At 38.7% G+C, this 27,585-nt stretch overlaps 1 protein-coding gene across 1 annotated transcript in view; it reads left to right on the top strand.

The window, feature by feature from the left end:
* Positions 1 to 27,585, top strand: part of LOC150090239 (telomerase-binding protein EST1A-like) — a 311,345-nt gene that overhangs the window by 184,813 nt on the left and 98,947 nt on the right. The window contains exon 16 of the mRNA XM_090390224.1: positions 9,710 to 9,883. Within this exon, the coding sequence (XP_090246350.1) occupies positions 9,710 to 9,883 (174 nt within the window). The remainder of the gene's footprint in view (positions 1 to 9,709; positions 9,884 to 27,585) is intronic.

Below are 27,585 nucleotides of genomic sequence, written 5' to 3'. Positions count from 1 at the left end.
CAATAAACCCACAAAAGCCTTGCTAGTGTGTGAGTGACCAACCCACAAATTCCAGTCAATATCTGGGAAATTAAAATCCCCCATTATAAGACTCTCTGATTTACTGGCTCATTCTATTTCCCTGTACAGTATCTTATTATACTCATCAGAGTCATTAGGCCTATAGCACACTCCTACTCTCAATTTTGATTTACCCATGCTTATGTCACACCAAACTGACTCGACACCCCTGTCCATCGATGTCGACTGGCTTCACTTCCTTCGATTTTATGTGTTTTTTAACCCCTCCTCCCTTCCTATCCTGTCTATCCTTTCTGTAGACGTTGTACTCCCCAAATTCCAGTTCTGCATTCCTTATATCTGTGTGACACCATGTCTCTGATATCCCAACAATATCTGCCTTTGATGTTTTGAGCAAAACCTCAAATTCATCAAATATATTTACTAAACTCCTAGCATTGGTGTACACCAAGTATACAAAGGGTACTAGGAAAGTTTTGCAATACAGCTTTGTTTATTTAATTTTTTCAAAGTAATTTCCTCTACGTTCAATACACCTCTCCATCCTCCGAAACCAATCTTTAAACCAGTTCTGCCAAGTTTCACTAGGGAGTAAAGCACACTCGTTGTCCCAAGCCTGTAGAAGGTCCTCATCACTGGAAAACCGCCTCCCTTTTAGCTTCATTTTCACATGCGGGAACAGTGCAAAGTCGCAGGGAGCAAGGTCTGGACTGTAGGGAGGGTGCTCGAGAAGTTTCAGTCCTGTCGTGGTCAAATATTCGGTGCAGGCTTTGGCGCGGTGAGCTGGAGCATCATCGTGATGGAGGTACCAGGTGTCCATTCTTGACTTTGGCCGCAGGTTCTTCATAGATCCAATGACTTTAGGCAGGCATTGTTCAGTATACCACTTAGCTGTGACTGTCTTCTGCGTGTCCAAAACGACACGTTCCACAATTCCACTCGATTTGAAAAATACAGCTATCATTTTCTTCTTTACAGATCGGAATTTTCTGACAATTACGGGTGTGTCGTCATCATCAAAGACTCAAACTTTGTTTTGAGCCTTGGTCGGCAGATCGTAATAGTACAGCCAAGTCTCGTCACCTGTCACGATGTTGTTCACATACCGAGATTGTCCCTTATCAAACTTTTTTAACATCTCCCGGCACCAAGTCACACATCGTGTCATCTGCTCTTCAGTCAGTTGATGCGGCACCCAGAGAGAACAAAGTTTCTTCACGTGCAAATGATCTTGCAGAATCGAACGAATTGCTGGTGCATTTAGGCCCAAAGTATCCTCTATCTGTTGGTAGGTCACTCACCTGTTTTCGTCAAGCATTTTCCTCACAGCAGTAACGTTTTCCTCCGTAACTGACGTTCGTGGCCTTCCCGGCCTCTCAGAATCCTCCAGAGTGAAATTTCCCCTTTGGAATTCTCTATACCACCTGAATATCGTTGTACGATGTGGACAATCATCATCTAGTGCAAGAGTCATTTCTTCTAAGCACTGGTCTATGGTTAAACCACGCACGAAATTATACCGCAAAACTGTCCTTATCTCATTTCGTGACCACGATGCCATCGCAAGCACTTTACACTCTCACTACTAATGAATAACTAAGCCCATCGACTTGGCGCGGCGGCTACTATGCACGTATGAACATGTCTCAACATGCAGCAACAAGCAGCTTCCTGTGATTCATTGTTGCGTCATATTGCAAAACTTTCCTAGTACCCTTTGTACATGCACCTGTTTCTATTTTTAGCTACCCTAACACAACCCATGTGTTTACTTGGACCACAATGACTTCCAGCAGTCTCTGAAATATCCTGCATATTGTTTTTCAGGCTTCTGCTCATTCCAATAGAAGCAGTGCAAGAATCTCTTTCACCTCTGCCAGTGGCTACTGTCAATCTACTGGTCTTTGTCTCCCCCAAAGCTAGCAGTTTTCCGACCCACCTAACACTGCCTCGATAGCATCAGCAAATATTCTTGCACCCTTTCTATTTAAGTGTATCCCATCCCTGTAGAAGCAATCTCTCCTGTTAACAAGTACAGTCCAGGCTGAAAAAAATTCTACCCCTTGAGCCTTGCACAATCTTTCCAGGGCCGAATTGATCGACAAGGCTTTCATCATATACTCCCTCCTATCGTGTCTGCGAAGAATTGCAGCAGACACTTTCAAATTCAACCCTACACTTCACGGCTTTTTTTCAACAGTGACCTGTACTTGTTAAGTAATTCCGCTGGTCTCCTACTCTTAATATCATTAGTGCCAGCGTGTACAACTATATCACCTTTTGTGCCCTTAAAAGATGATATCCGCTCTACAGCGTCATCAACCTTTGCCCCTGGCAGACATACCCTGGTCCTGTTCCACCTATCCTTTTTACAAAGCATGTTCCCCGTTTCCCTGACAATAGAGTCACCAACAACTACTAGTTCCTGTGGGACCCACCACCAAATATGGAAGATGCGGAAAGGCCAGGGAATGACCACCGCTTATCACGGAGCAATATGGCCTTAGTTGCTAATGCTCCTAAAAACCAAAAAAATAACAAAAAAATCCTGTGGGACCTGTGCATTCTGCCTTGGGGGCTGCCTCTGTGTTGCAAGATGACCAAGTGCAATCTCTGGCGTTGATGTGGGCAGCTGAGAGCTTGATGGGCCCCTCAATTTATTTCCTTCGAGGGCATCCACCCTGTCCTTCAAGGTCTCATATAGGCCCATAACAACGCTGAGTTGTCGCCTAATTTCCTTGCACTCCTTGCATCGTGCACACGCAAAGACATCCCCCATGGCAGGATCATGTCCCGTACCTGAATGCTCCGCAAACATCAATCAAACAGTGCATCTTAAAAGGCTGTGATTCAGAGGGCAACTGCCCCCTCAGTTCTCCCCTGAGCCACAGCACTCCCATTAGCTTGAGCCTTTTGCTTTGCTGCTCTGGTTTGAGTCATGATTTTGATTTAATGTCAATAAAATTACAATTTCAGAACAAAATTAAAACCTTAAACTTGTATCCTAACACAGTTATAACGCTATATTTATTTTTCAGTATCAAGTGTTATCTACGAGTTCCCTTTATATAACTTGCGTATCAAGTTATGTATTAATTATTTGTTACGTTTGTACTCTAAGTTGTTATATATATATAGTTAAAAGTACAATTTAATTGACAATGAAGTTTAACAAGATTAATAGATTTACTGATTAATTGACAATATTATATTATGCACTATACTATACAAAGCTAATGCTATCGAATTTCGGATATCCTGTATTGTGTTACAATGGCGGTAATTACGAAAGGTACTTCTACGGACTCTTTTTAAGTATTGATTAACTTCCAAATCTCGCTGTCTCAATTTAGAATAAACTAAGGATCCTGACTAGGTCTATAGCTACTTATAGATAATAATTTGATATAACAATTGGTTAATAAATCGGCTAAATACGGTTAAAAACCTCTCGTTCAACGGAGCGGCAATTTGTAACACGTGGATTTGATACCGTTACCGATACTAAGTAATACCCACAAAATCTCTATCAAGTTAAACTTTAAACTAAGTATCGTAACTATGAATATAAAACTACTCTAGAAAATTAGTAAATATGCCAATTTAAGCTAATAAAACAAAAAATAAATCAGAAAAAACTTCTCTTCTCCAGGAGCTGCAAAATAGCTGCGGCTGCACAGGCTACTCTCGAACCCTTTGGGTTCGAGAGTAGCCTGTGCGGCCACAGTTATTTTGATCTTCTTTTTGATCTTCTCTGGCTTAAAATCTGTCCATTACGTTCTGTCAAATTCACATGTTGCCTCTATTGTTCTCTCAACTTCACTAACCACTTGAAACTCTCTGACTTAACAGTGAGGTAATTTTCTTTGCTGATTTTAATGTTTGCAACCCCAGCTGGCTTGTGTTTTCTAGTCACACAGGCTCAGCTGGTTGAGATGCTGAGGCTTTTGCAATTACTAATAACCTCTCACAGATTGTTCATTTAACTACCAGAATACTAAACAGTCCTAAGCCAACATAGCCAACACTCTTGAACTTTTTCTTACAAAAAACCCTTTCAAGTACATGGTTGAAGTGAGTGGTCCTTCAGGCACCTCAGATCAACTTGGTAATTGTCTCTTTTCCAATGGAGCCTTTCTCTTGTGACCATTCTCAATGGCATGTCATTTGGCATTACAAGAATGCAAAATGGGATGATCTTTGAGATTTCTATTCTTCTTTTCTTTGGTGGGATTACTGTTTTAAATCTTCTGATGTCAGTGTTTGCTCATTAATGTCAGTGAAATTATTATTGTAGGGATGAAATCGTTTAATCTACAATCCACCTTAAAATCTCATCCTTTATTGAAACCTTGGTTTTCCAATGTTTAGATAAAGAATGACTTAGTAATTTGGAATCTCCTTTTTTCGATCTTCTCTGGCTTAAAATCTGTCTACTACATTCTGCCAAATTCATCCGATGCATAAGGCTGTTCAAGATAAGAATGTTGCATATCACAATAGACTTGTATCCAAATCTCCAGCTTAATTTTTTGCCTACACCAAAGCTCACAACAGTTGTAAAGCAGCTATTAATCAAACCAAACTAGATTTCAAACAGACTGAGTAGAAAACTTGCTTCTTGTCCAAATGGTTGTCGAACATTCTGGCAAATTTTTCCCGTTTCTGCTGCAATCTCTGTTATAACCAGATGGATCTATTGCCGCCTCAGCTAAAGATGAAGCCGACCTGCTACCATGCTACTTTACTTCTAACTTGTATTGATGATCTTGGTAAACCACCTCCTGATGCCAAGAAAGCACTAGGTCTTGATGATATTTCTCCATTTGTTCTCAAAACCTGTGCTCCTGAATTTACTCCTGTTCTGTGTCACCTTTTTGCACTTTCTTATTCCACTGGTGTTTTTCCTTCTGCTTTGAAATTTGCTCATATCCATCCAGTTCCTAAAAGGGGTGACAAATCCTTCCCACCCATTTATCATCCCGTTGCACTTACTTCTACTCTTTCTAAAGTAATGGAGAAATCCATTAAGTGCCAACTCCTAAACTGTCTAGAAACTTCCATCTAATGAATGATCACCAATATGGATTTTGTTAGTTTTTATCTACTGGTAAATTACTGGATCATCTTTCACATCTATGGACGAATTCAGCAGAAACGTTGGGTAAAACTCAAGCAGTTGTTTTTGACATTTCAAATCCTTTGATCTTGTTTGGCAAAAAGGTCAATACACTTTCATCTTATGGTTTGTTGTTGTTGTTTTTGTTTTGGTTTTTAGGAGCATTAGCAACTAAGGCCATATTACTCTGGGGATATGCGGTGGTCATTCCCTGACCATTCTGCATCCTCCATATTTGGTGGTCATGGGCTTGAACCCCGGTCTAATCAAGAAGCGTGTGCTACGCACTGCTGCTCCTGCCCACCTGTGGGCAGGAGGCACCATCTTGTGGTTTTCCAACTGTTTGTTGTAATTGTGTATTCAGTTTTCTCTCTGACTGCTCACTGCTGATGATAGTATACATCTCTCTATCATCTAACTACTCCACTAATGCTGGTGTTCCCGAAGGTTCTGTTCTTTTTCCAACTCTTTTCCTCTTGTATATTAATGACCTTCCGTTGACAGGAAATCCTATCCATAGTTTTTCTGATGATAGCACATTGCTATCAATTCATTAAATGCTGAACTACAGGTAATTCTCCAGCTGGGTAAAGATAACTTAGTTTATTTTCAATTTTTCTACAACTTAATCTTGTCTTATATCTTTCAAAAAGGATTCTTCTGCTCCTGTGCTTATCCTTGATGACTGTCATATTTCTAGAGAAGATCACATATCTGTGTTAGGGATTACCACAACTTATAATATCTATTGACATGAGTACATCACAAATATTGCTTCCTCTGCATCTAAAAAATTAGGTTTCCTCTTTCTCTCTCATTTTTATTTTTTTTCTAAACAGCTACTCACTCTACAAATCCCAAATCCACCCTACCATGGAGTATTGTTCCCACATCTGGGGTGGTGCTCCCATAACCTTTCTCAAGCTTCTAGACTTCCATTCAAAAGAGGGTGGTTAGGTTAATTAATGACCCATTTCTTGGAAAGTCTCTACACTCTGTCTAGGAGACAGAGTGTGGAGAGACTCCTAAACATCGACCTCAGCTGACTTGTGTTGTATGTACGTTGTGTGACCATTTCTATTTCTTTTGTCTATTTCTTTTTCTTTAGCCAAACTAGGAACAAGTATGGTCAAAATGTCTGGAAGCCTTCTAAAAAAGTTAGATCACACTTAACAGAGGTACTGAATTAAATGTGAAGTTGGTTATAATTACAGGAGCCTTCGGCCACTGGACATCTCTCTTAACAAAGCTTTAAAGCATTCATGCACAAGCACCAAATTACTATTTGACACTAACAGTATTAATGAAATGATCAACAATTTCACAACCTGTGCACACAGATGGAAAATTTGTAGGAGTTAGTGAAACACATGTCAGTTACTGCCTTTCAAGAAATTTGGGATCAGCAATGTCCACAATGACACTGAAGGTTATACAGTTTTTTGAATAATGTGAATGTTCAGACTATAATATTAGTAATAGATGAGTGTGACAGTAATAAAATAATAAAATCAAGATTTTGGTATTCTTCAATAAATAAAGTTTTGCTCTAAATTAACATTGTGTTTAGTAAGCACTGATGAATCTGTTTCAAATATTTCAAATCATGGTACCTTAAAGATGATTTATCAAACATTATCCTCTAGAGGTAAGGAGGTTGTAATCCCACTGTATAAGGCAACTGCCTGACCACATTTGGAATACTGTATCCAGTTTTGGAGATCTCATCAAAAAAAGACATTTAGATGGAGTCCTAAACAGGCATCTCACATGGTGAGACCAGCAAAAGGGCAACTGCATGAGGAAAAACTTCAGTTAAGTGGGCTATGGAGTTTGGCAACTAAGTATTTTAGAAGGGACCTGATTGAGGTTTATAAGGCCCCGAGGGCATTTAGTAAAATAAATGTGTGGAATTTTTACTGTTAAAATGAATTCCAGAACTAGAAGCCATAAATTCAAATTACAAGGGAAGAGGTTTAGATTAGATTGTAGAAAGTTTTCTTGTAGCCAGTGAGTCATTGATTGCTGGGACACATTGCCTCTGCGGGTAGTTGAGGCTGACAGTTTGAAGAAATACAAAGGTCAACTAAATAGTTACTGTCATGGGGGCGAGAAATGCATAATTTGTTGTTTCCTGTATCTCTCTCTCTCTCTCTCTCTCTCTCTCTCTCTCTCTCTCTCTCTCTCTCGCTCTCTCTCGCTCTCTCGAACTTCTGTAGACTGTAATTTTCAGGAAATACGTGTGAAGGAAGATTGTTCCAGAAAACAGCAGTTGAATGAATAAATGAGGAAGATGAAAAGTTGGTTCTGTGAGTTTGAAGTTGGACAGTAAATGGATGCTGGCTGTGGCAGCACGTGTTCGGACTGTTTTGAAAGAGAGAGTGGGAATTATAGAAGCCAATTCAGAAGAACAGTGCCCATGGAAGCATCTGTAGAAAAGGCATGCAGTAGAAACAGTATGTCTATGAGACAGAGAGTGGAGAGAGACTGTTAGAGAGGAGTCATTAATTAACCTAACTGCCCTCTTCTCAATGGAATCTAGAAGCCTGAGAGAGGTTTTGGGGGCACCGCCCCAGATGTGGTAACAATATTCCAGTAATGCGGATTTGCGATTTGTACAGAGTGAACAGCTGTTTGGAAGAAAAGTAACGCCGAGAGTGAAAGAGAATACCAAGTTTTTCAGATGCAGAGGAAGCAATATTTGTAATGTGCTTGTGCCAAGAGAGATTAAAAGTCAGGGTAATCCCCAAAAGAGAGATCATTTTGCCTAGAAATCAGAGTGTCACCAAAGGTAAGCAAAGGAGCAGAAGAATCCTTTTTGCGAGATATAAGACAAGACTGAGTTTTAGAAGGATTGAAATCAGCTAAGTTGTCTTTGCCCCACTGGAGAATTACCTGGAGATGGGTATTTAAGGAATTGGTAGCAAATTTTAGGGAAGTTGAAGCTGATTGAGCAGGGCAAGTTTTTTCAAAATGGAAAGTGGAATGCAATGTGCTATCATCAGCAAAACTATGGATAGGATTTCCAGTCAATGGAAGAAAGTCATTAATAGACAAGAGGAAAATAGTGGGGGAAAGAACTAAACCTTGGGGGACACCAGCATTAGTGGAGAAGTTAGAAGACAGAGAGCCATCTACCATTACCCTCAGTGAGCGATCAGAGAGAAAACTGGATGCGGCTATTGGCCGCATCCAGTTTTCAGAAAAGTTGCGGCCAATAGCTTTGGCAAGAGATCAGAATGATCTGCTACCATTACGGCAAGAAGCAAGTTTTCTAGTCTTAACCTGTTTAAAATTTAGTTTGGACTGATTAATAACTGCTTTACAATTGTTGCGAGCTTTGGTGTAGGCAAAACATGAAACCCAAGAATTGGAAACAAGCCAATTACGATATGCAACATTCTTCTCTTGAACAGCCTTAGCACATTTATTGGAAAACCAAGGTTTAGATAAAGGACGAGAGTGTAAAGTGGAGTGTGGAATAAAGGATTCCATTCCTACAAGAATAATTTCACTGACACGATGTGAGCAAACGTTGACATCAGAAGTTTTGAAACAGTAGTCCGACGAAGGAAAAGAAGAAAAGAAATCTCGCAGGTCATCCCATTTTGCATTCTTGCAATGCCAAACAATACGAGATTGGGAATAGCCATGAGATAAAGGCTCCATTGGAGAAGAGACAATCACCAAGTTTTGATCTGAGGTACCTAAAGGACCACTCACTTCGACCGTGTACTTAGAAGGGTTGTTCTAAAATATAGATGTTTATCATCATGAAAATATGGTATATTTTCCCAGCATTCCTCCTTTCAACATTCTGCCATCAGTGATATCAGTTGCAATGAGGTGCTCCTTCCTTATGGGTCTGCTAAGTTGACTGTGAAGAGAAAAAGATAAGATCACTTTTGATCGAGTGGTGATTGGGGGGGGTGGAGATAGGACTTTCTCATAAGCTATGAACTTTTTCTCTTCCAAGAAAACCCTTACAGAAGCGATCACTTCTCCCTGTTATTCGTCCTGTATACGAACACAGAAAAACAAGATTTTTTTTTTTTTTTCTTTGTTCTTTTATGGGCAACAGATGCTTTTATTATTATCCCACTGATGAAACTGGTAGCATGGATAGCAGAAATGCATCTGGTAATTCATAATTTAACATAAAGTAAGCACTTATTCTCATCTACAGTGCTTACTCACATAGTGGTATGTGAGTAAGCATTATTATTCTTACCTATCATAGTTTCACTTTCTCATCCTTACAATGTGATTAATCACTTTTCACATTTGCCCTTTTAATTTATGTTTATCTTATGCTTTATCTTTATCATTTCTTAATACTAATATGCAATTGTAATATGAAGATTTGCTCAGTGTTAATATGATATATTGAATGAATTATACTCACTTCTAATCTTACTATGAACAAACCACTAGTAGTAAAAGATTGCTAACTGCACTGTAGTATATATTAAAAAAAAAAAAAAAAGCTGGTAAATGCAGTATAATGCAGAAGTTTATTTGTTTCTTAAAGTACATTTTATTTATTTAAAATTTTATTTTTATTTGCAGTCTGATGAAGATGTGATAATAGTTGAGGACTTTGCTGAAAAGACCAGTGATGAAAAATATGAAGAGGAAGTATCTCTTAGTCAAGAGGAAAAAGAGATACAGCAACTTTGGTCCAGAAAAGAGGCCTTGAAAAGAACAAAAGAACAACAAGATAAGCATAGAGCTCAAATTCAGGTAAAATTTAATGTTATCGTATATACAAACTTGCAAAAATAATGAAAAAATGTGTCTCAGTATGGAATTGAGTGAATGAATGTGCTAGTGACAGCCTCCATACATCATATCATATCATATCATATCATATCATATCATAAATTTCAACCTGGAAATGTCAAGAAAGTTGTTAACCGTTCTTGTTATAGTAGCTGCTAATTCCGACATGGTGGAAGGTTAAGGATGCCCTAAATGGATACTGATTCAGTGATGTTCCATAAATTCTTTTTAAAGCTGAGCCCCAATAACTATGGAAGTGGTCTGGTGAAAGATACTGTATCTCATATCATGTTCCTGACCTTTTTTTAAAATACAGTAGTTTGATATACCTATGCTTAGAAAAATTGTTATACTGCAAGTGTCTGTTACTGTTTGGATTAAAAGTTTACATGTTTGGAATGCACATAGTCTTCCATAATGCAGAGCTACAAACTTTGTGTGCTGCAAATGAACAGTGAACTCATCCTAATAACACGACAACAATAATACCCCCCCCCCAGCCTATGCATGCAAAATATTGTTGGTTTGGAATGGCATACACCACTTTATATAGAAAAGTGTGAAAGGGACTGTGGCACCATTTTTGAGTTGACTGTAGTATACTGTCAGATAATCATTACTATCTTTATATCAACTTATAATTGTGGTGAAAGTTTTTGCAGATAGCATACCATCCATCAAGAAGCACTTTTCTCCACATGAGTTAGCAGGATAAGACTCAGAATAGCCACCTTGGTTGAAAGTGGCAGCCAATTGCAGTACACCAGAATGAGACATTTCAGTTTCATATTTTGGATGAGTTTTTTTTCTGGTTTTCAAGCCATTTATACTCCTTTGAAATGTTGGCATTTACACACTGATAACTGTCATGGTCTGGAAATCATTATACCAATTTCCTCATCTCAAAATTGTATGCACAGCAGTTCACGGGTATCCTTTTATCAAGCATAATCTTGAATGTATATAGCTGCCTTGATATGAAGTTGAAATGGGAAAAAAATAATATTTAAAAACATTAAAGCACATTGTTTTTCTATTTTTTCAAAATTGTTTGAAAATAATTACTGTAGGTGGCTTGCATACTATTAGGAAACTCATTTGCAAAAGGGTTAATAAATGTTGAGATTAATAATTGATAAGGTTTAATAAATGTTGAGATTAATAATTGATAAGGTTTAATAAAAATTTCGAAATCATTATTTTGTGAAATGTTTTTAGTGCCCGAGGATTTATATAATTATAGCAGCTCAGTTGTATTTAATTTCCATGAGAAGGATAACTCACAAATATGAAAGTTGAGTTCCGTAATTTTTAAGCTAAGTTTTATGACAACAGCTGTTGTACTAATACTGTAAAATAACTTAAATGCCTTGAATGTGGCATGTAACAATCAAAGGAAAAATCTACAGTCTGAAGTGAACCAGACTTGTTACCATATTTTCCACTATACTCACAATGCCCACTTGGGAAAACTCAGGGAATTTGTAAATTATTAAATTCTCATGGAAAATCACTTTTCTATCTGTTGTCAGTTATTGCTGTTGTAATGGCCATAGAAAATAGTCATTTCGGGTTTTAAGTTATGTTTTTAAAATATTGGAAAAGCTACTTTGGTCCCTTCTCAACTGTTAGAAAAGGTTAGTATTTGCTTTTTATTTTTTGTTGCATGATAATCTATTTCCTTGCAGTGCTCACTGTTTTTGAATTAGGTATAGCAAACCTGAGGTGTTTTTTTTTTTTTTTTGAATTTTGATTTCTGAGAGAGAAGGGGATAACTATTCATTGGTTTCTCGTTAACTAGTATTTTTCTTACAGATAACTGTTGGAAATCATCAGGGTTCTTTGTGTCAAAAAAAAAATGGCAGCTTTACCAAACTCTAATCCTGCATACGAAATCAGGATGGGCCAAGTCATTAGAAGAACTGAGTGAAAGTACAAAAGTAAAAGGCAGAGTCTGCAAAAAAAAGTATTTGAACTTAGTACGCTGAGGAGACAGAAATCATGGGATACCTACCTAGTTAACAGGAGAGACTGCTTCTACAGGGATGGGATACACTTAAATAGAAAGGGTGCAAGAATATTTGCTGATCCTATCGAGGCAGTGTTAGGTAGGTCGGAAAAACTGCTAGCTTGGGGGGGGGGGGCGAATACACAGACTAATAGATTAACAGTAGCCGCTGGCAGAGGTGAAAGTGATTCTTGCACCGCTTCTATTGGAATGAGCAGCAGCTTGGAAAACAAGATGCAGGAGATTTCAGAGACTTCTGGGAGTCGTTGCGGTACAAGGAAACACATGGGTTGTGTTAGGGTAGCTAAGAATAGTAACAGGTGCATGTATACAGGGTGACACAAGTAATTATGGACCTGTTAGTTTAACTTCTGTTCCAGCAAAATTAATGGAGGCACTGGTTAAAGAAGCACTGTAGGATCATCTAGACAAGACTTCAGTTATAGCCCGGACACAGCATGAGTTTGTTAAGGGGAAGTCTTGTCTGACCAATTTGATTGGATACTATGATGTAGTCACAAAGCAACTGGATGCAGGGAATAACTTTGATATCATATATTTAGATCTTAGAAAGGCTTTTGGTACTGTTGCACACGGAAGACTGCTGCACAAATTAGAGCAGTGCGACATTGGAGGCAAATTGCTGCTATGGATAAAGGGATGATTGAGTGGGAGAAGACAGAGGGTGGTAATCAATAGACACTGCTCTTCGTGGACTAATGCTCTTAGTGGAGTCCCTCAGGGTTCAGTATTGGTCCATTGTTGTTTTCTGTATTTATAAATGATATTGATAATGGTATATCAGGCTTAATGTCCAAGTTTGCAGATGATACAAAAGTTGGCAGGGTTGTTAATGACAGTATGCTGCTGCAACAGGATCTGGAAAGGTTGAGCAGATGGGCTGAGAGGTGGCAAATGAAGTTTAACATTGACAAATGTAAAGTACTACATATGGGAAGCAGTAACCTCAGAGTAACATATCAACTGTGTGGTACTACACTGACAGTGGTAGAGAATAAAAAGGACTGGGGGTAATTGTGCAGGCAGATATGAAGTTTTCTGAGCAGTGCAGACGGTCTGCAAGAGTAGCTCATGGTGTCTTGTCAATGATATACAGGAATTTTTCTAGCAGGGATAAGGAGGTGATTATCCCCTTGTATAAGGCGATGGTCAGGCCACACCTTGAGTACTGTATATAGGTCTGGAGGCCTCATTTTAAGAAGAATGTAGAGCTGTTGGAATGAGTACAAAGAAGGGCAATGAGATTAGTGAATGGAACAAATGGTTGCTCTTACGAAGAAAGGCTTAAGTTTTGCAGATTACAGTGTTTTGAGACTAGACACCCGGAAGGTGATCTGATTGAGGTGTATAAAGCCTTGAATGGTTTGAGCATGCTCAATGCTGATGGGATTCTTCCTCTTGCTCAGAATAATCACCTGAGAGGCATAGATTCAAATTGAGGAAAGACAGTTTTAGGATAGATGTGCGGAGGTTTGCCTTTAGCCACCAGCGGGTAGTTGATCAGTGGAACAGACTTCCATCTTTTGTTGTGGAAGTTGATAGCCAAAATAAATTTAAGGCTGAGCTGGATAGGTATTTGGAACGAACGGAGGGGTGAAATCGGAGTGTTTGTTTTTGTTTTTTTTAATTTTTGGCTGATGCTGCATAAGCTTGCTTTCTTGTATCATATACTTCTACTAATTCTAATTCTAGTAATGGGTAGGCCCACCTTTCCCCTGGATAAGGGCAGTCACACGGCAAGGCATTGAGTCCACTAGTTCACAAAAGTGTTCCACAGGTATTTCCGTCCATGCTTACTGCACCGCTGTCCATAATGTCCTGCTGGAATAGTCCATTGCCCTGTGGGTGTACGATGACCATGAAGGGATGCAAATGGTCTGCAAGTATGGACACATAACCTGGACTGTTCAGAGATGCGTCTAGATGCACCAGAGGTCCCAACATGTGCCAGCTGAACATGCCCCAGACCATTACCAACCATCCATCTGCTTAAACAGTTCCTTGTTGGCGTGATGGGTGCATAGCTTTGTGCAGTTTCTGTCAGATATGCATCCTCCTGTTTGCTTGAAATAACTGGAAATGGAACTCATCGGACCAGGAAAACTGTCTCCAATCATCCAAGGTTCAGTGTGGATGTTCTTTCGTCCAGTTGAGGCATAGAGTTCTGTGCTGTGGTGTTAGCAATGGGACTTTGCTGGGTCGGCGGCTCCCATAACCTATTGTGGCTAATCATCGCCTGATGGTCTTGGTGGAGACGTTTCTGGCATCCCTCTCATTGAAGTCAGCAGTGATTTGTGCCGCTGTCGCTCTCCGGTTGGCTGAAACAATGCGAGACAGATGCCAATGGCCACATTCATCCACCATCTTTCTCCACCCACAGCACTGTCCATGATGAGATGTTTAGCATTAGCATTAGTAGAGGCATTTGATGCAAGAAAGCAAGCTTATGCAGCATCAGCCAAAAAAAATAAAGTAAAATAAATAAATAAAAAATAACCACTTCCACTTCACCCCTCTGTTCGTTCGAAATACCTGTCCAGCTGAGCCTTAAACTTATTTAGGCTATCAACTTCCACGACAAGGGATGGAAGTCTGTTCCACCTACCAACCACCCGCTGGCTAAAGGCAAATTTCCACACATCTATTCTACTTCTGTCTTTCCTCAGTTTGAACTTATGCCCTCTCAGGTGATTATTCTGAGCAATGTTATTCAAGAAATGGTGTATTCCGATACAATCTTGATACTATCAAATGGGTAGTGCAATTTCTGTATCACCTCCACGATAGAGTGACCCATGCGTTGGGCACCCACTATCATACCTCTTTCAGAGTCGGTTAAATCATGACGTTTATCCATACTGACATTGAATTATTGTCTACGTGAATGCAATGATGCAATGTACTTGCCAAGCGGTGGGTTTGTCCACTAATGATGGGTGACTGCATTGCTTTTCCCATGAATTCTGTCCATTTGGTATAATATGGTTTACCATTAAAAAAGTTGAGCTTATAAGATAAATTATGCGGCATGTGATTGTCTCTCTCTGAAGACTTCATATTTAATAGAATAGTTATTGAAGAAGAAACAAATTCATGAGATGGACTTTCACTTTCTACTTCTGCTCCTGGTGCATCTGCTAAAGAAAGACTGTACCTTCTGCTAAATATAAAGCAAATGAAGGAGTCATACTTCCAGTTCATGTTTCACATAGTACACATGGATAATTTTGTTATTAATGAAAATGCTCAATGCCAGAGATTTTGTGGATATGAAGAATGGTGTTGGGACATGTGTCATTCAATTTTCAGGAAGGTTTAGAGAAATATTTAGAAGAATATGTAAAAGTAGTATGATAGCAGAACAGTGTTTACTCTTGCTCCCATAAATGTTTCGTATTTACTGTATTATGAATTGGCTCCTTATTTCACATGAATTCTAATAGTTCTTTTGTGGTTTGTTTGGATTAGGCACTTAACAAATTAGCTAGGTGTGAGAAAATGGACATTGTCTTCAGGTACTGGAATGATGGTGAGAACAGAGTGAGCACTTGCTATCTTACTTCTGACTTCTCAGGCTAAAAACTTGTTTGAGAAATTTCTAGAAGAATTGTCTTTTTTTCCACTGTAAAAAGTAGTTCAAATTTCAATGGACAAGTCTAACATGAACTGAGCCTTTGCAGGTATTTACTGACAAAGTCTCTGTTCATGTCTAAGGAGCTTGTTTCAGATGAAAATGATTCACAACTGTTACAGCTTAGAAGCTGTTGACTACGTGTTGTCCATGGTGCCTTTCATAAAAAAAGAAATCAAAGTGGCAGATAAACCAATTTTTCAGAATTCTCTATCACTTTTTATGGATTCACCTGCTCGTCGAGCAGATTATCTAAATAACTGATAGACATGAACTTCCCACGTTTTGTGCAAATTGATGGTTCTGAAACTCATAGCTAAAAGAGTTGATATATTCTCTGATTTTAAGAAGTATTTTCATTAGTCCAATCACATATAGTCATCACAGTGTGAGGAATTATAAGGAAGGTTATTCATGATTTTACATTGTCAAAACTTCAATTTTTCATGACAGTTACTTCATTTTAGCTATTTCCCAGAACATATCAACCTCCAAAATTTGTTTCTCTTTCAGCACGAATCACTAGAAATTCTTTTAGCATTAGCATTTGCATTAGTAGAGGCATATGATGCAAGAATATAGATAGAAGCCTCCGTAGCCGTATTGGTCAAGTCCAGGAGTGAAGTAGCATATGCTCTTTGAGTAGACTGGGGTTCAAGCCCCTGACTGCTAAATACGGTCGATCTGCCAACTCACACTGGATCATTGCAACAGATTGTAGTCCATTTCCCTCGACATGAATTGTTGAGGCTTCCATCCTGCAGTTAGTTGATAATGGCTGCGGTTTACTTTTATGATGCAAGAGAAAGCAAGCTTATACAGCATTAGCCAAAAAAAAAAAAAAAAAAAAAACACCCTTCCCATTTCACCCATCCATTCATTCCAAATGTTTGTCTAGTTCTGCCTTGAATTTATTTAAGAAATCAACTACCCACTGGCTAAGTGAAAATTTCCACACATCTATTTGACAACTGTCTTTCCTCGATCTTAGTTTATGCCCACTCAGGTTTGTAATCTGAGCAAGAGAAAGAATCCCATCAGCATTGAGCCTGCTCAAACCATTCAAGGCCTTATACACCTCAATCAGATCACCTTGCAGGTGCCTAGTCTCCAGATGCTGCAATTTGCAGAACTTAAGCCCTTCTTCATAAGAGCACCCCCTCACCAGTCTTGTTGCCCTTCTCTGTACTCATTCTAGCAACTCTACATCCTTCCTAAAATGAAGCTTCCAGACCTGTATGCAGTACTTAAGGTGTGGCCTGACCATTGCCTCATACAAAGGGGATAATCACCTCCTTATCCCCTGCTCGCAAAATTCCTGTATATCATTGACAAGACTCCATGAACTACTTGGGCAGCCTCTCTGCACTGCTCAGGAAACTTCATATCTGACTGCAAAATTATCCCCAGGTCTCTTTCATTCTCCACTACCCTAAATGTAACACCACCCAGTTGGTACGTTTCTCTGGGGTTACTGCTACCCATATGTAGTACTTTGCATTTGTCAATGTTAAACTTCAGTTGTCACATCTTAGCCCATCTGCCCAACTCTTCCAGATCCTGTTGCAGCCATTACTGTTATTAACAACCCTCTGAACCATTGTATCATCTACAAACTTTGATATTAAGCTTGATATACCTTCATTAATATCATTGATAAATATAAAAAAACAACAATGGGCCCAAAATCGAACCCTGGCGGACACCACTATTAACATTAGTCTACAAAGAGCAGTATCCATTGTAGCAACTTGCCCTTAATGCCATACTGCTCTAATTTGTACAGTAGTCTTCCATGAGCAACAGTATCAAAAGCTTTTCTGAAATCCAAGTATATGATATCGAAATTATTTTTCACATCCAGTTCTTTTGTGACCATGTCCTAGTATCCAATCAGATTGGTCAGACAAGACTTCCCCTTAACAAACCCATGCTGTCTGAATTATTACTGCTGTCTTGTCTAGATGATCCTGCAATGTTTGTTTAACCAGTGACTCCATTATTTTCCCTGGAACAGAAGTTTAAGAGATTTAATGGCCAAGTTTCTCAAGAGAGTTTGTGGATGAAACAAAGAATAGCTTCAGGTTGATACAGATTGACATTATAAAGCTTGACAATGTGGTATTTATATCTGGAGTTAATACCAGAGTAGGTACCAAAATTCTTTTAGAAGCATGCTGAAAAGACAAATTAGCTTTAATGTTAGCTGCGAGGAATTTTTGCATTCAGCAGCAGAGAAATTGATCAAGTTCTGTCCCGTGAAGCATAATTTTGTGTATTAGAGTTTCCACCTGCTGGTTCCATACCAGATTATTCAGCCTTTAACTTGTTGAATTCATTCTGTGGAAAACATTAGTCCTGGCACTTGAGAAGAAAAAAAGAAATAAAGCTCTATTCACAAAAAAATGGCTATTTGGTAATTACAGGCACTCTTGTATAATATAAAAACTGACAAGAAACTAAGAGAAAAATCAGAAGTTTTTAGTTAAAAAGTACACTGGATTACTTCTTTGTCCTTTGTCCATCCTTAAAAATAAGATTAATCTCACTGAACTTCCATACATTTTGAAACTGTATTTAACTTTGTTCTGCAGTAATGCATATATTGTAAATGACATCTCTTGCAATTTTTCACTGAAAAATGGCAGTGGTGGTTTAACATTGATTAATACAAGATGCATTTGGATAGCAATATTCTTGGAATGATGTGCCATGTAGATAACATTAAACTGAAGCTAGTTAATATGCATATAAATTGTCAGGAGACACAGAAGCCTATGGTAGATACGAGATGGTCTGTAATCAAGTGACAAAGGAGGTTAAGCATGCAAAGACAGATTACGAGAAATCTTTGGCAAAAGAAAAACAGTAAAGACTTCTTTAGTTATGTAAACTCTAGAAGGAAGGAATTCTGCTCAGGTAGCTGACAAATTGAATGAGTACAGGTAGTTCTCGACTTTACGAGTTAATTTGTTCCTAGTGCGTGCTCATAAAGCGAAAACTCGTAAAGCGAAAATTTATTTCACATAGACATAAGGTTAAAAATAGGGGTTACATTCTCAATAATAAAATTAGTTAGCTAATTAGTTTATGTTTAAACAATGATTGATTTAGCGAAAGAAAGGAAAAATAGCCTGTAAAATCAAGCAAATTATAATAACAGAGAAATTATTTACAACTTACAAATGTTAAAGAATGTTTATACTTCATCACCATCATCATCGACTAAATGCACACTCGTTGATCACTCATTATTGGCTCGGCACTTGTTGGTTTGTTGCACAAGGAGTCATCTTCTTCAGAAATGTTTCAAGAGGCATTTTTTTCCCTCCAAGATAATCTCTTTTAATTATAAATTTCACAATTGCATGCATTAGCATTTTTTTTTACGATACACACAAATTGCAACTAACACGATTTGCGTGGAGTGACAAGTTTACGAAGCTTAAAAAAAAGGAATGAAGAGAAGATTCTGAAAATGTATTTATGTTTTTTATATGATTGAAGATTTCAATAAAGGACAAACACATTTCACTGTAATAACGTAAAAAACCACACGATTCCAGATATCGGTATTTTCGCAAATGCAAGAAGATCGAGTTTACTACTATTTATAATCGTTTGCAGTAACAGAAAAGCCCTATAAACCGGAAAGTGCAGATTGTTTTTTATGGTCATGACCTCCAGAAATGTGCTTTAGAAAAATATCACAAATTGATTCTTATAACAGAACATATGATAACAATGAAAGTGTAGTGCATTTGAATTGGTAACTAATACAATTTACAAACCATGCACACGACCTTTTATATGGCCTTAAAGTCATGCTTGTGACCTTAAAAATGATATTTTAGAAAGATAAATAGCTTAGTTATATGGCGCAAATTTCAACTTCCGAGGTCTTGAAATGAATCACCAAAAAACAATGTGTTATTGGGTTCACATTATGATATCGTTAAAACGAAACGATGATATCTCTGGAACAGATTACTATCGTAAAGCTGGGTACACTGTATTGTATAGCTATGCATGTGGTTTGAAATTGGGTATTTATGAATATTTAACATTCATTTTTTGCAATTAATGTTCATATTTTCGATTTTGTTGATACTTGGGGAAAAAAAACCTCGTTAACCCGAGAACTCTTAAAGTGAGAACTGCCTGTATTTTGCCTCTGCATTCACACATGAGAAGTTATTCAGAGAGGGGGAATGCCAGAAGTTTATCAAACTCTGGCAAGCAAATAAATGATTTTGTAATAATTGAGAGCAAAGTGAAAGAGAAATTGCTGAAGTTAAACATAAGGAAGGCACCTGGAGTGGATGGGATCTCTCCAATTATATTGAAGGAGGCAGCAGTGAAAGTAAGCAGACCCTTAGCCATGATTATGAGGGCATACCTGGACTCCGGGGAGGTCCCCACGGACTGGAGATGCACAAATGTTTCCCCAATTCACGAAGGGGGGATCAAAAGGTCTGTAATTACTTGTGTTACCTACAGATCTCATAGTTTAACTCCTGTTCCAGGGAAAATAATGGAGTCACTGGTTAAAGAAGCACTGCAGGATCATCTAGACAAGACTGTAGTTGTAGTTCAGACACAGCATGGGTTTGTTAAGGGGAAGTCTTGTCTGACTAATTTGATTGGATACTATGATGTAGTCACAAAGGAACTGGATGCAAAGAATAACTTTGATATTATATATTTGGATTTTAGAAAGGCTTTTGTTACTTTTGCACAAGGAAGACTGCTGCACAAATTGGAGCAGTGTGGAATTAAGGGCAAGTTGCTACAATGGATAAAACGATGGTTGAGTGGGAGAAGACAGAGTGGTAATCGATAGACACTGCACTTCATGGACTAATGTTATTAGTGGAGTTCCACAAGGGTCCTTATTGGGCCCATTGTTGTTTTCTGTATTTATCAATGATATTGATGAAGATATATCAGGCTTAATGTCCACGTTTGCAGACGGTATGAACATTGGTAGGGTTGTTAATGACAGTAAGGACAGAACGCTATTGCAACAGGATCTAGAAAAGTTCAGCAGATGGGTTGAGAGGTGGCAACCGAAGTTTAACATTGACAAATGCAAAGTACTCTACTGGTAGCAGTAACCCAATGTAACATACCAATTGTGCGGTACTACACTCAGGGTAGTGGAGAATGAAAAAGATCTTGGGGGTAATTGTGCAATCAGATATGATGTATTCTAAGCAGTGCAGACAGGCTTGTAGAGCAGGTAATGGGGTTTTGTCAATGACATACAGGAATTTTGCTAGCATGGATAAGGAGGTGATTGCCCCCTTGTATTAGGCAATAGTCAAGCCACACTTTGAGTTGGTTTGGTTTTTTTTTTTTTTTTTTTTAGGAGCATTAGCAACTAAGGCCATATTGCTCTGGGGATATGCGGTGGTCATTCCCTGACCTTTCCGCATCCTCCGAATTTGGTGGTCACGGGCTTGAACCCCGGTCTAATCAAGAAGTGTGTGCTACGCACTGCTGCTCCTGCCCACCTGGCTACGGAGGCGCCCCACACCTTGAGTACTGCATACAGTTCTGGAGACATGATTTTAGGAAGGATGTAGTACAGACAAGGAATAAGTACATGGAATAAGTACAGACAAGGGCAGCGAGATAAGTGAGGGGAACAAAGGGTTTTAGCATTAGTAAAGGCACATGATGCAAGAAAGCAAGCTTATATAGCATCAGTCAAAAAAAAAAAAAAAAAAAATTCACCCATCCACTCTCTCCAAATGTTTGTCTAATTCTGCCTTGAATCTATTTAAACTATCAACTTCTACAACGACAGATGGAAGTTTGTTCCAGCAATCAACCACACGCTGGCTAACGGCAAACTTCCGCACATCTATTCTACAACTGTCTTTCCTCAATTTGAATTTATGCCCTCTCAGGCGATTATTCTGAACAACAGGAAGAATCCCATCAGCATTGAGCATGCTCAAACCATTCAGGGCTTTATACACTTCAATCATATCACCTCGCAGGTGCCTAGTCTCCAGACACTGTAATTTTCAGAACTTAAGCCTTTCTTCTTAAGAGCAACACTTTGTTCCATTCACTAATTTTTTTTCCCTTCTCTGTACTCGCTCCAGCAGCTCTATATCCTTCCTAAAATGAGGGTGTGGCCTGACCATTTCCTTATACAAGCGGATAATCACCTTCTTATCCCTGTTAGAAAAATTCCTGTTAATCATGGACAAGACACAATGCGCTACTCTTGCCGACCATCTGCACTGCTCAGAAAACTTCATATCTGCTTGCACAATTACTCCTAGAACCTTTTCATTTTCTACCACTGTGAGTGTAGTACCACACACGATACGTTACTCTGGGGTTACTGCTTCCCATATGCAGTTCTTTACATTTAACGATGTTAAACTTCAGTTGCCACCTCTCAGCCCATCTGCTCAACTTTTCTAGAACCCATTGCAGCAGCACCATACTGTCGTTAGTGTCATTAGCAATCCTGCCAACCTTCGTATTGTCTGCAAACTTGGAGATTAAGCCTGATATACCATCATCAATATCATTAATAAATACAGAAAACAAAAATGGACCCAACACTGAACCCTGAGGGACTCCAGTAATAACATTAATCCATGAAGAGCAGTGTCTGTTGATTACCACACTCTATCATCTCCCACTTAACCATCCCTTTATCCATTGCAGCAATTTGTCTGCAATGCCACACTGCTCCAATTTGTGCAGCAGTCTTCCATGTGCAACAGTATCAAAAGGCTTTCTAAGGTCCAAATATATGATATCAGTTATTTCCTGCTTCCTGTTTCTTTGTGACCACATCATAGTATCCAATCAGATTAGTCAGACAAGACGTCCCCTTAACAAAACCATGCTGTGTCCGAGCTATAACTGAAGTCTTGTCTATATGATCCTGCATTGCTTCTTTGACCAGTGCCTCCATTAATTTCACTGGAACAGAAGTTAAACTAACAAGTCTGTAATGACTTGTGTCCCTTTGAAATTTCTTTGTGAATTGGGGTCACATTTGCACATTTCCAGTCCATGAGTCTTCCTTGAGTCTAAGGAAGCTATCATTATGGCTAAGGCTTTGCTTACTTCCTTTGCTGTGTCTTTTAATAAAGATGGATAGATCCCATCCACCCCATGTGCCTGTCTTATGTTTATCTTCAACAATTTCTCCTCCACTTTGCTCTCAGTTATTACAAAATCATCTAGTTCACTGCAAGAATTTAATTCACCTCTGACATTCCACTCCCTGAATAACTCCAGGGATGAATGTAGATGCACAATACTCATTTAGTTTGTTAGCTACCTGAGGAGGATCAACAGTTGAACCATCGATATCCAGTAAACTAATCTGATTCATCCCTTTCCTTCTAGAGTTTACATAAGTAAAGAACTCTTTGCTGTTTTTCTTTGCATCCTTTGCCAAAGATTTCTTCTAATCTGCCTTTACCTGCCTGACCTCCTTTGTGACATGGTTACAGACCAGCTTATATCTATCATAGGCTTCTGTGTCACCCATTAATTTATGTATCCCATGCATTTTTCTTCTCTGCCATATGTGTAATTAGTTCATCTGACCTCTATTTATGCTTAAACCTTGAACAATATTTCTTAGTTGGTATGATAAGCCTAGTAGCTTCCAAGATAAATTCTTTGAATGCTTCCCATTTTGAATTTGCTGTTGGTAACATCATCAGTTGGTCCCACTGTATAGAATTTAAATACTGTCTCAGACCACCGTAGTCGCCTTTACAAAAGCAAAAACCCTTCCCTTTACCCCTAATGGTAGTTACCTCTTTGAGTAAATCCCACTTCAGCACACTGTGATCACTGTCACTTAATGGTTTCTTAATGCAATCGCTACTGATAATCAGATCAAGAGTATTACTCCCTCTAGTTGCCTCCCAAACATGCTGCTGTAGAAAACAATCATCCGATATATCCACAAAAGCTTTGCTAGTGTGTGAGTGACCAACTCACAAATTCCAGTCATTATCAGTGAAATTAAAATCCCCCATTATAAGACTCTGATTTACTGGCCCACACTATATCCCTGTAAATTTGTTTATTATACTCATCAGATTCATTAGGCCTATAACACACTCCTATTCTCAATTTTGATTTCCCAGTGCTATGTCACACCAAACTGACTTGACACTGCACTGTCCAGCCACATTGACTGGCTGTACTTCCTTGGATTTTATGTTTTTTTTAACTAATAGCATAACCCCTCCTCCCTTCCTATCCTGTCTATCCTTCCTGTACTCATTGTACTCCACAAATTCCATTTCTGCATTCCGTATATCTGTGTGACACTACGTCACACAGATATAAGGAAGGCAGATATCCCAACAATACCTGCCTTTGATGTTTTGACCAACTCCTCAAATTCATCCAATTTTTTAAAATAAACTCCTCGCATTGGTATACACACAAGTATACATGCACCTGTTCTTATTCTTAACTACCCTAACACAGCCGATGTGTTTACTTGTACTGCAATGACTCTCAGCAGTCTTGGAAATCTGCTGCACCTTGTTTTCCAGGCTGCTGCTCATTCCAATAGAAGCAGTGCAATAATCACTTTCACCTCTGCCAGCAGCCTACTGTTAATCTATTAGTCCATGTTTTCCCTCAATCTAGCATTTTTCTGACCCGCCTAACAATGCCTCAATGGCATCAGCAAATATTCTTGCACCCTTTCTATTTAAGTGTATCCCATCCCTGTAGAAGTAGTCTCTCCTGGTAACAAGCAGACACTTTCAAATTCAACTGTAATTCCTGGCATTTTTTCTGCAGTGACCTGTACTTGTTAAGTTATTCCGCCGTTCTCCTATTTTTATATCATTTGTGCCAACGTGTACAACAATATCACGTTTTGTGCCCTTAAAAGATGATATCTGCTCTGCAACATCATCAACCTTTCCTCCTGGCAGACATGCCCTGGTCCCGTTCCACCTATCCTTTTTGCGCAATATGTTCCCTGTTTCCCTGACAATAGAGTCACCGACAACTACTAGTTTCTGCAGGACCAGCGCATTCTGCCTTGGGGATTCCCGCTGTGTTGCATGATAAAGTGCAAGCTCTGGCATTGATGTGGGCAGCTGAGAGCTTGATGGGCCCCTCAATTTAGATCCTTCGAGGGCATCCACCCTGTCCTTCAAGTCCTCATATGTGCTCATAACAACACTGAGTTGTCACCTGATTTCCTCACATTCTTAATGCATGATGAATCGTGCACACACAAAGACATTTTACCAGGCAATATTGTGTCCTGTCCCTCATTGCTCCACTAACATCAAACAAGCAGTACATTTTAAAAGGCTGTGATTCAGAGGACAACTGCCCCTCCCCTCAGTTCTCCCCTTAGCCACAACATTCTCATTAGCTCGAGTCTTTTGTTTTTCTGCTCTGGTCTGAGTCATGATTTCAATTCAAGTTCAAATAAAATTTCAATACAAAAGTATAACCCTAAACTTATATCCCAATGCAGGTATAACACACACACACATATATAATCCCCCCCCCCCAGTATCGAGTATTATCTCTGAGTTTCGTTATGTAACTTACGTATCTCCTATCAAGTTATATGTATAAATTAATAATGTTACGTTTGTAAAATCTAAGTCGTTATATGTATTTAATTAAAAAGTACAATTTAATTGACAATGAAGTTTAACAAGATTAATAAATTTTACTGATTAATTGATAATACTATACTATAATAAGCTGACAGATTTCTAATACTGTGCTACATGTTTCGCTATCTATTTCAGCATATACCTCGTATCGTATAACAATGGCGGCAAGTTACGAACTGTAAATCTACGGACACTAAGTATTAATTAACTTTCAAAATCATGCTATCTAAATTCAAAATAAACCAAGGAACTTGACTAGGTCTATAAGCTACTTATAGAAAATAATTTAATATAACAAATAAGTCAATAAAATGGCTAAATATAAATAAAAACTTAGTGTTCACCGGAGCTGCAAAACTTATAAAACATGTAGATTGGATACGTTTCCAATACAAAGTAATGACCTACAAAAAATCTGTTGAAGTTCAAATTAAACTAAGTATTATAACTAGGAATATACAAGTAGAAAATAAATTAATATGCCAATTTAAGTCAAGAAAACAGCAAAAATTTAAGGAAACTTCTCTATTAATAGAAAATAATGGAAACACTGGTTAAAGAAGCATTACAGGATCATCTAGACAAAACTGCAGTAATAGTTAAGACACAGCATGGGTTTGTTAAAGGGAGGTCTTGTCTGACAAATTTGATTGGATACTATGATGTGATCACAAAGGAACTGAATGCCAAAAATAATTTTGATATCTTGGATTTCAGAAAAGCTTTTGATACTGTTGCACATGGAAGACTGCTGTACAAATTGGAGAGGTATGGTATTAAGGGTAAGTTGCTACGATGTATAAAGGGATGGTTGAGTCGGAGAAGACAGAGAATGATAATCAATGGACACTGCTCTTTGTGGACAAATGTTATTAGTGGAGTTCCCCAGGTTTCGGTGTTGGGCCCATTGTTGTTTTGTATATTTATCAATGATATTGATAAAGGTATATCAGATTTAATGTCCAAGTTTGCAGATGATACAAAGGTTGGCAAGGTTGTTAATGGCAGTAAAGACAGTATGCTACTCCAACTAGATCTAGATAAATTGGGAAAATGGGCTGAGAAGTGGCAACTGAAGTTTAACATTAACACATGCAAAGTATTGTGTATGGGTAGCAGTAACTCCAGAGAAATATACCAACTGGGTGGTGTTACATTTAGGGTAATGGAGAATGAAAGAGACCTGGGGATAATTGTGCAGTCAGATGTGAAGTTTCCTGAGCATTGCAGACAGGCAACCAGGGCAGGTCATGGATTCTTGTCAATGGTATATAGGAAGTTTGCTAGCAGGGACAGGGAGGTGATTATCCTGTTATACAAGGAAATGGTCAGGCCATGCCTAGAATACTGTGTACAGGTCTGGAGGCCTCATTTTAGGAAGGATGTAGAGTTGCTAGAACGAGTACAAAGAAGGGCAACAAGATTAGTGTGGGAAACAAAGGGGTGCTCTTACCAAGAAAGGCTTACGTTCTGCAAATTGCAGCGCCTGGAGAGTAGGCACCTGCGAGGTGATGTAATTGAGGTGTATAACGACTTGAGTGGGTTGAGCAAGCTGAATGCTGATGGGATTCTTCCTCTTGCTCAGACTTAGAACCTGAGGGGGCACAGTTTCAAAATTGAGGAAAGTTAGTTATAGAATAGATGTGCAGAAATTTGCCTTTAGCCAGTAGGTAATTGATTGGTGGAACAGGCTTCCATCTTTTGTTGTGGAAGCTGATAGCCTAAATAAATTTATGGCTGAGCTGGACAGGCATTTGGAATGAATGGAGGGGTGAAATGGGAGGGTTTTTTTTTGGCTGATGCTGCATAAGCTTGCTTTCTTACATTATATGACTCTGCTAATGTTAATGCTAATTGGCCAGAGCCCTAAAAACTTTTGAACAAGGCTACTCTCCTTCCCATTAAAAATAATAGGTTAATAACCATTGCTGTTACAAAGATATGATTAAGTTCACTTGATTTTTACCACAGCTGAACATATTAGCAAGATGTACTGAGGGCAGGAGTGTTTCAAATGAGCAGTTGCTAATGCCAGGCAAGTGAGCTTAAAAAACTTTAAGGGGTGTATCAGGGTAGTTAACTATACATGAACATTAAGTCTTAATTGTTAAGCTACAATTGGAATACTGTGTTCAAGTATGGAGACCGCACCTGAAGAAAGACATTGTGCTTCTTGAAACGGTTCAAAGACGGGCAGCTCGTCTGTTGAGATCGGCAAAAGGGCGTCCATATGAGGAAAGACTTTGAATATGTGGGTTGCAGAGCTTGGAGACTAGGCACCTTAGAGAAGACTTGATTGAGGCATATATAAAATGAATGAGGATGGAATTTTCACAGTTATGATTCTGGA

This window comes from Mastigoproctus giganteus, chromosome 2, assembly GCF_048544385.1.
Source record: "Mastigoproctus giganteus isolate SK-2022 chromosome 2, ASM4854438v1, whole genome shotgun sequence".
NCBI classification, from domain to species: Eukaryota; Metazoa; Arthropoda; class Arachnida; order Uropygi; family Thelyphonidae; genus Mastigoproctus; species Mastigoproctus giganteus.
This window is presented reverse-complemented; position numbering and strand designations above follow the sequence as displayed.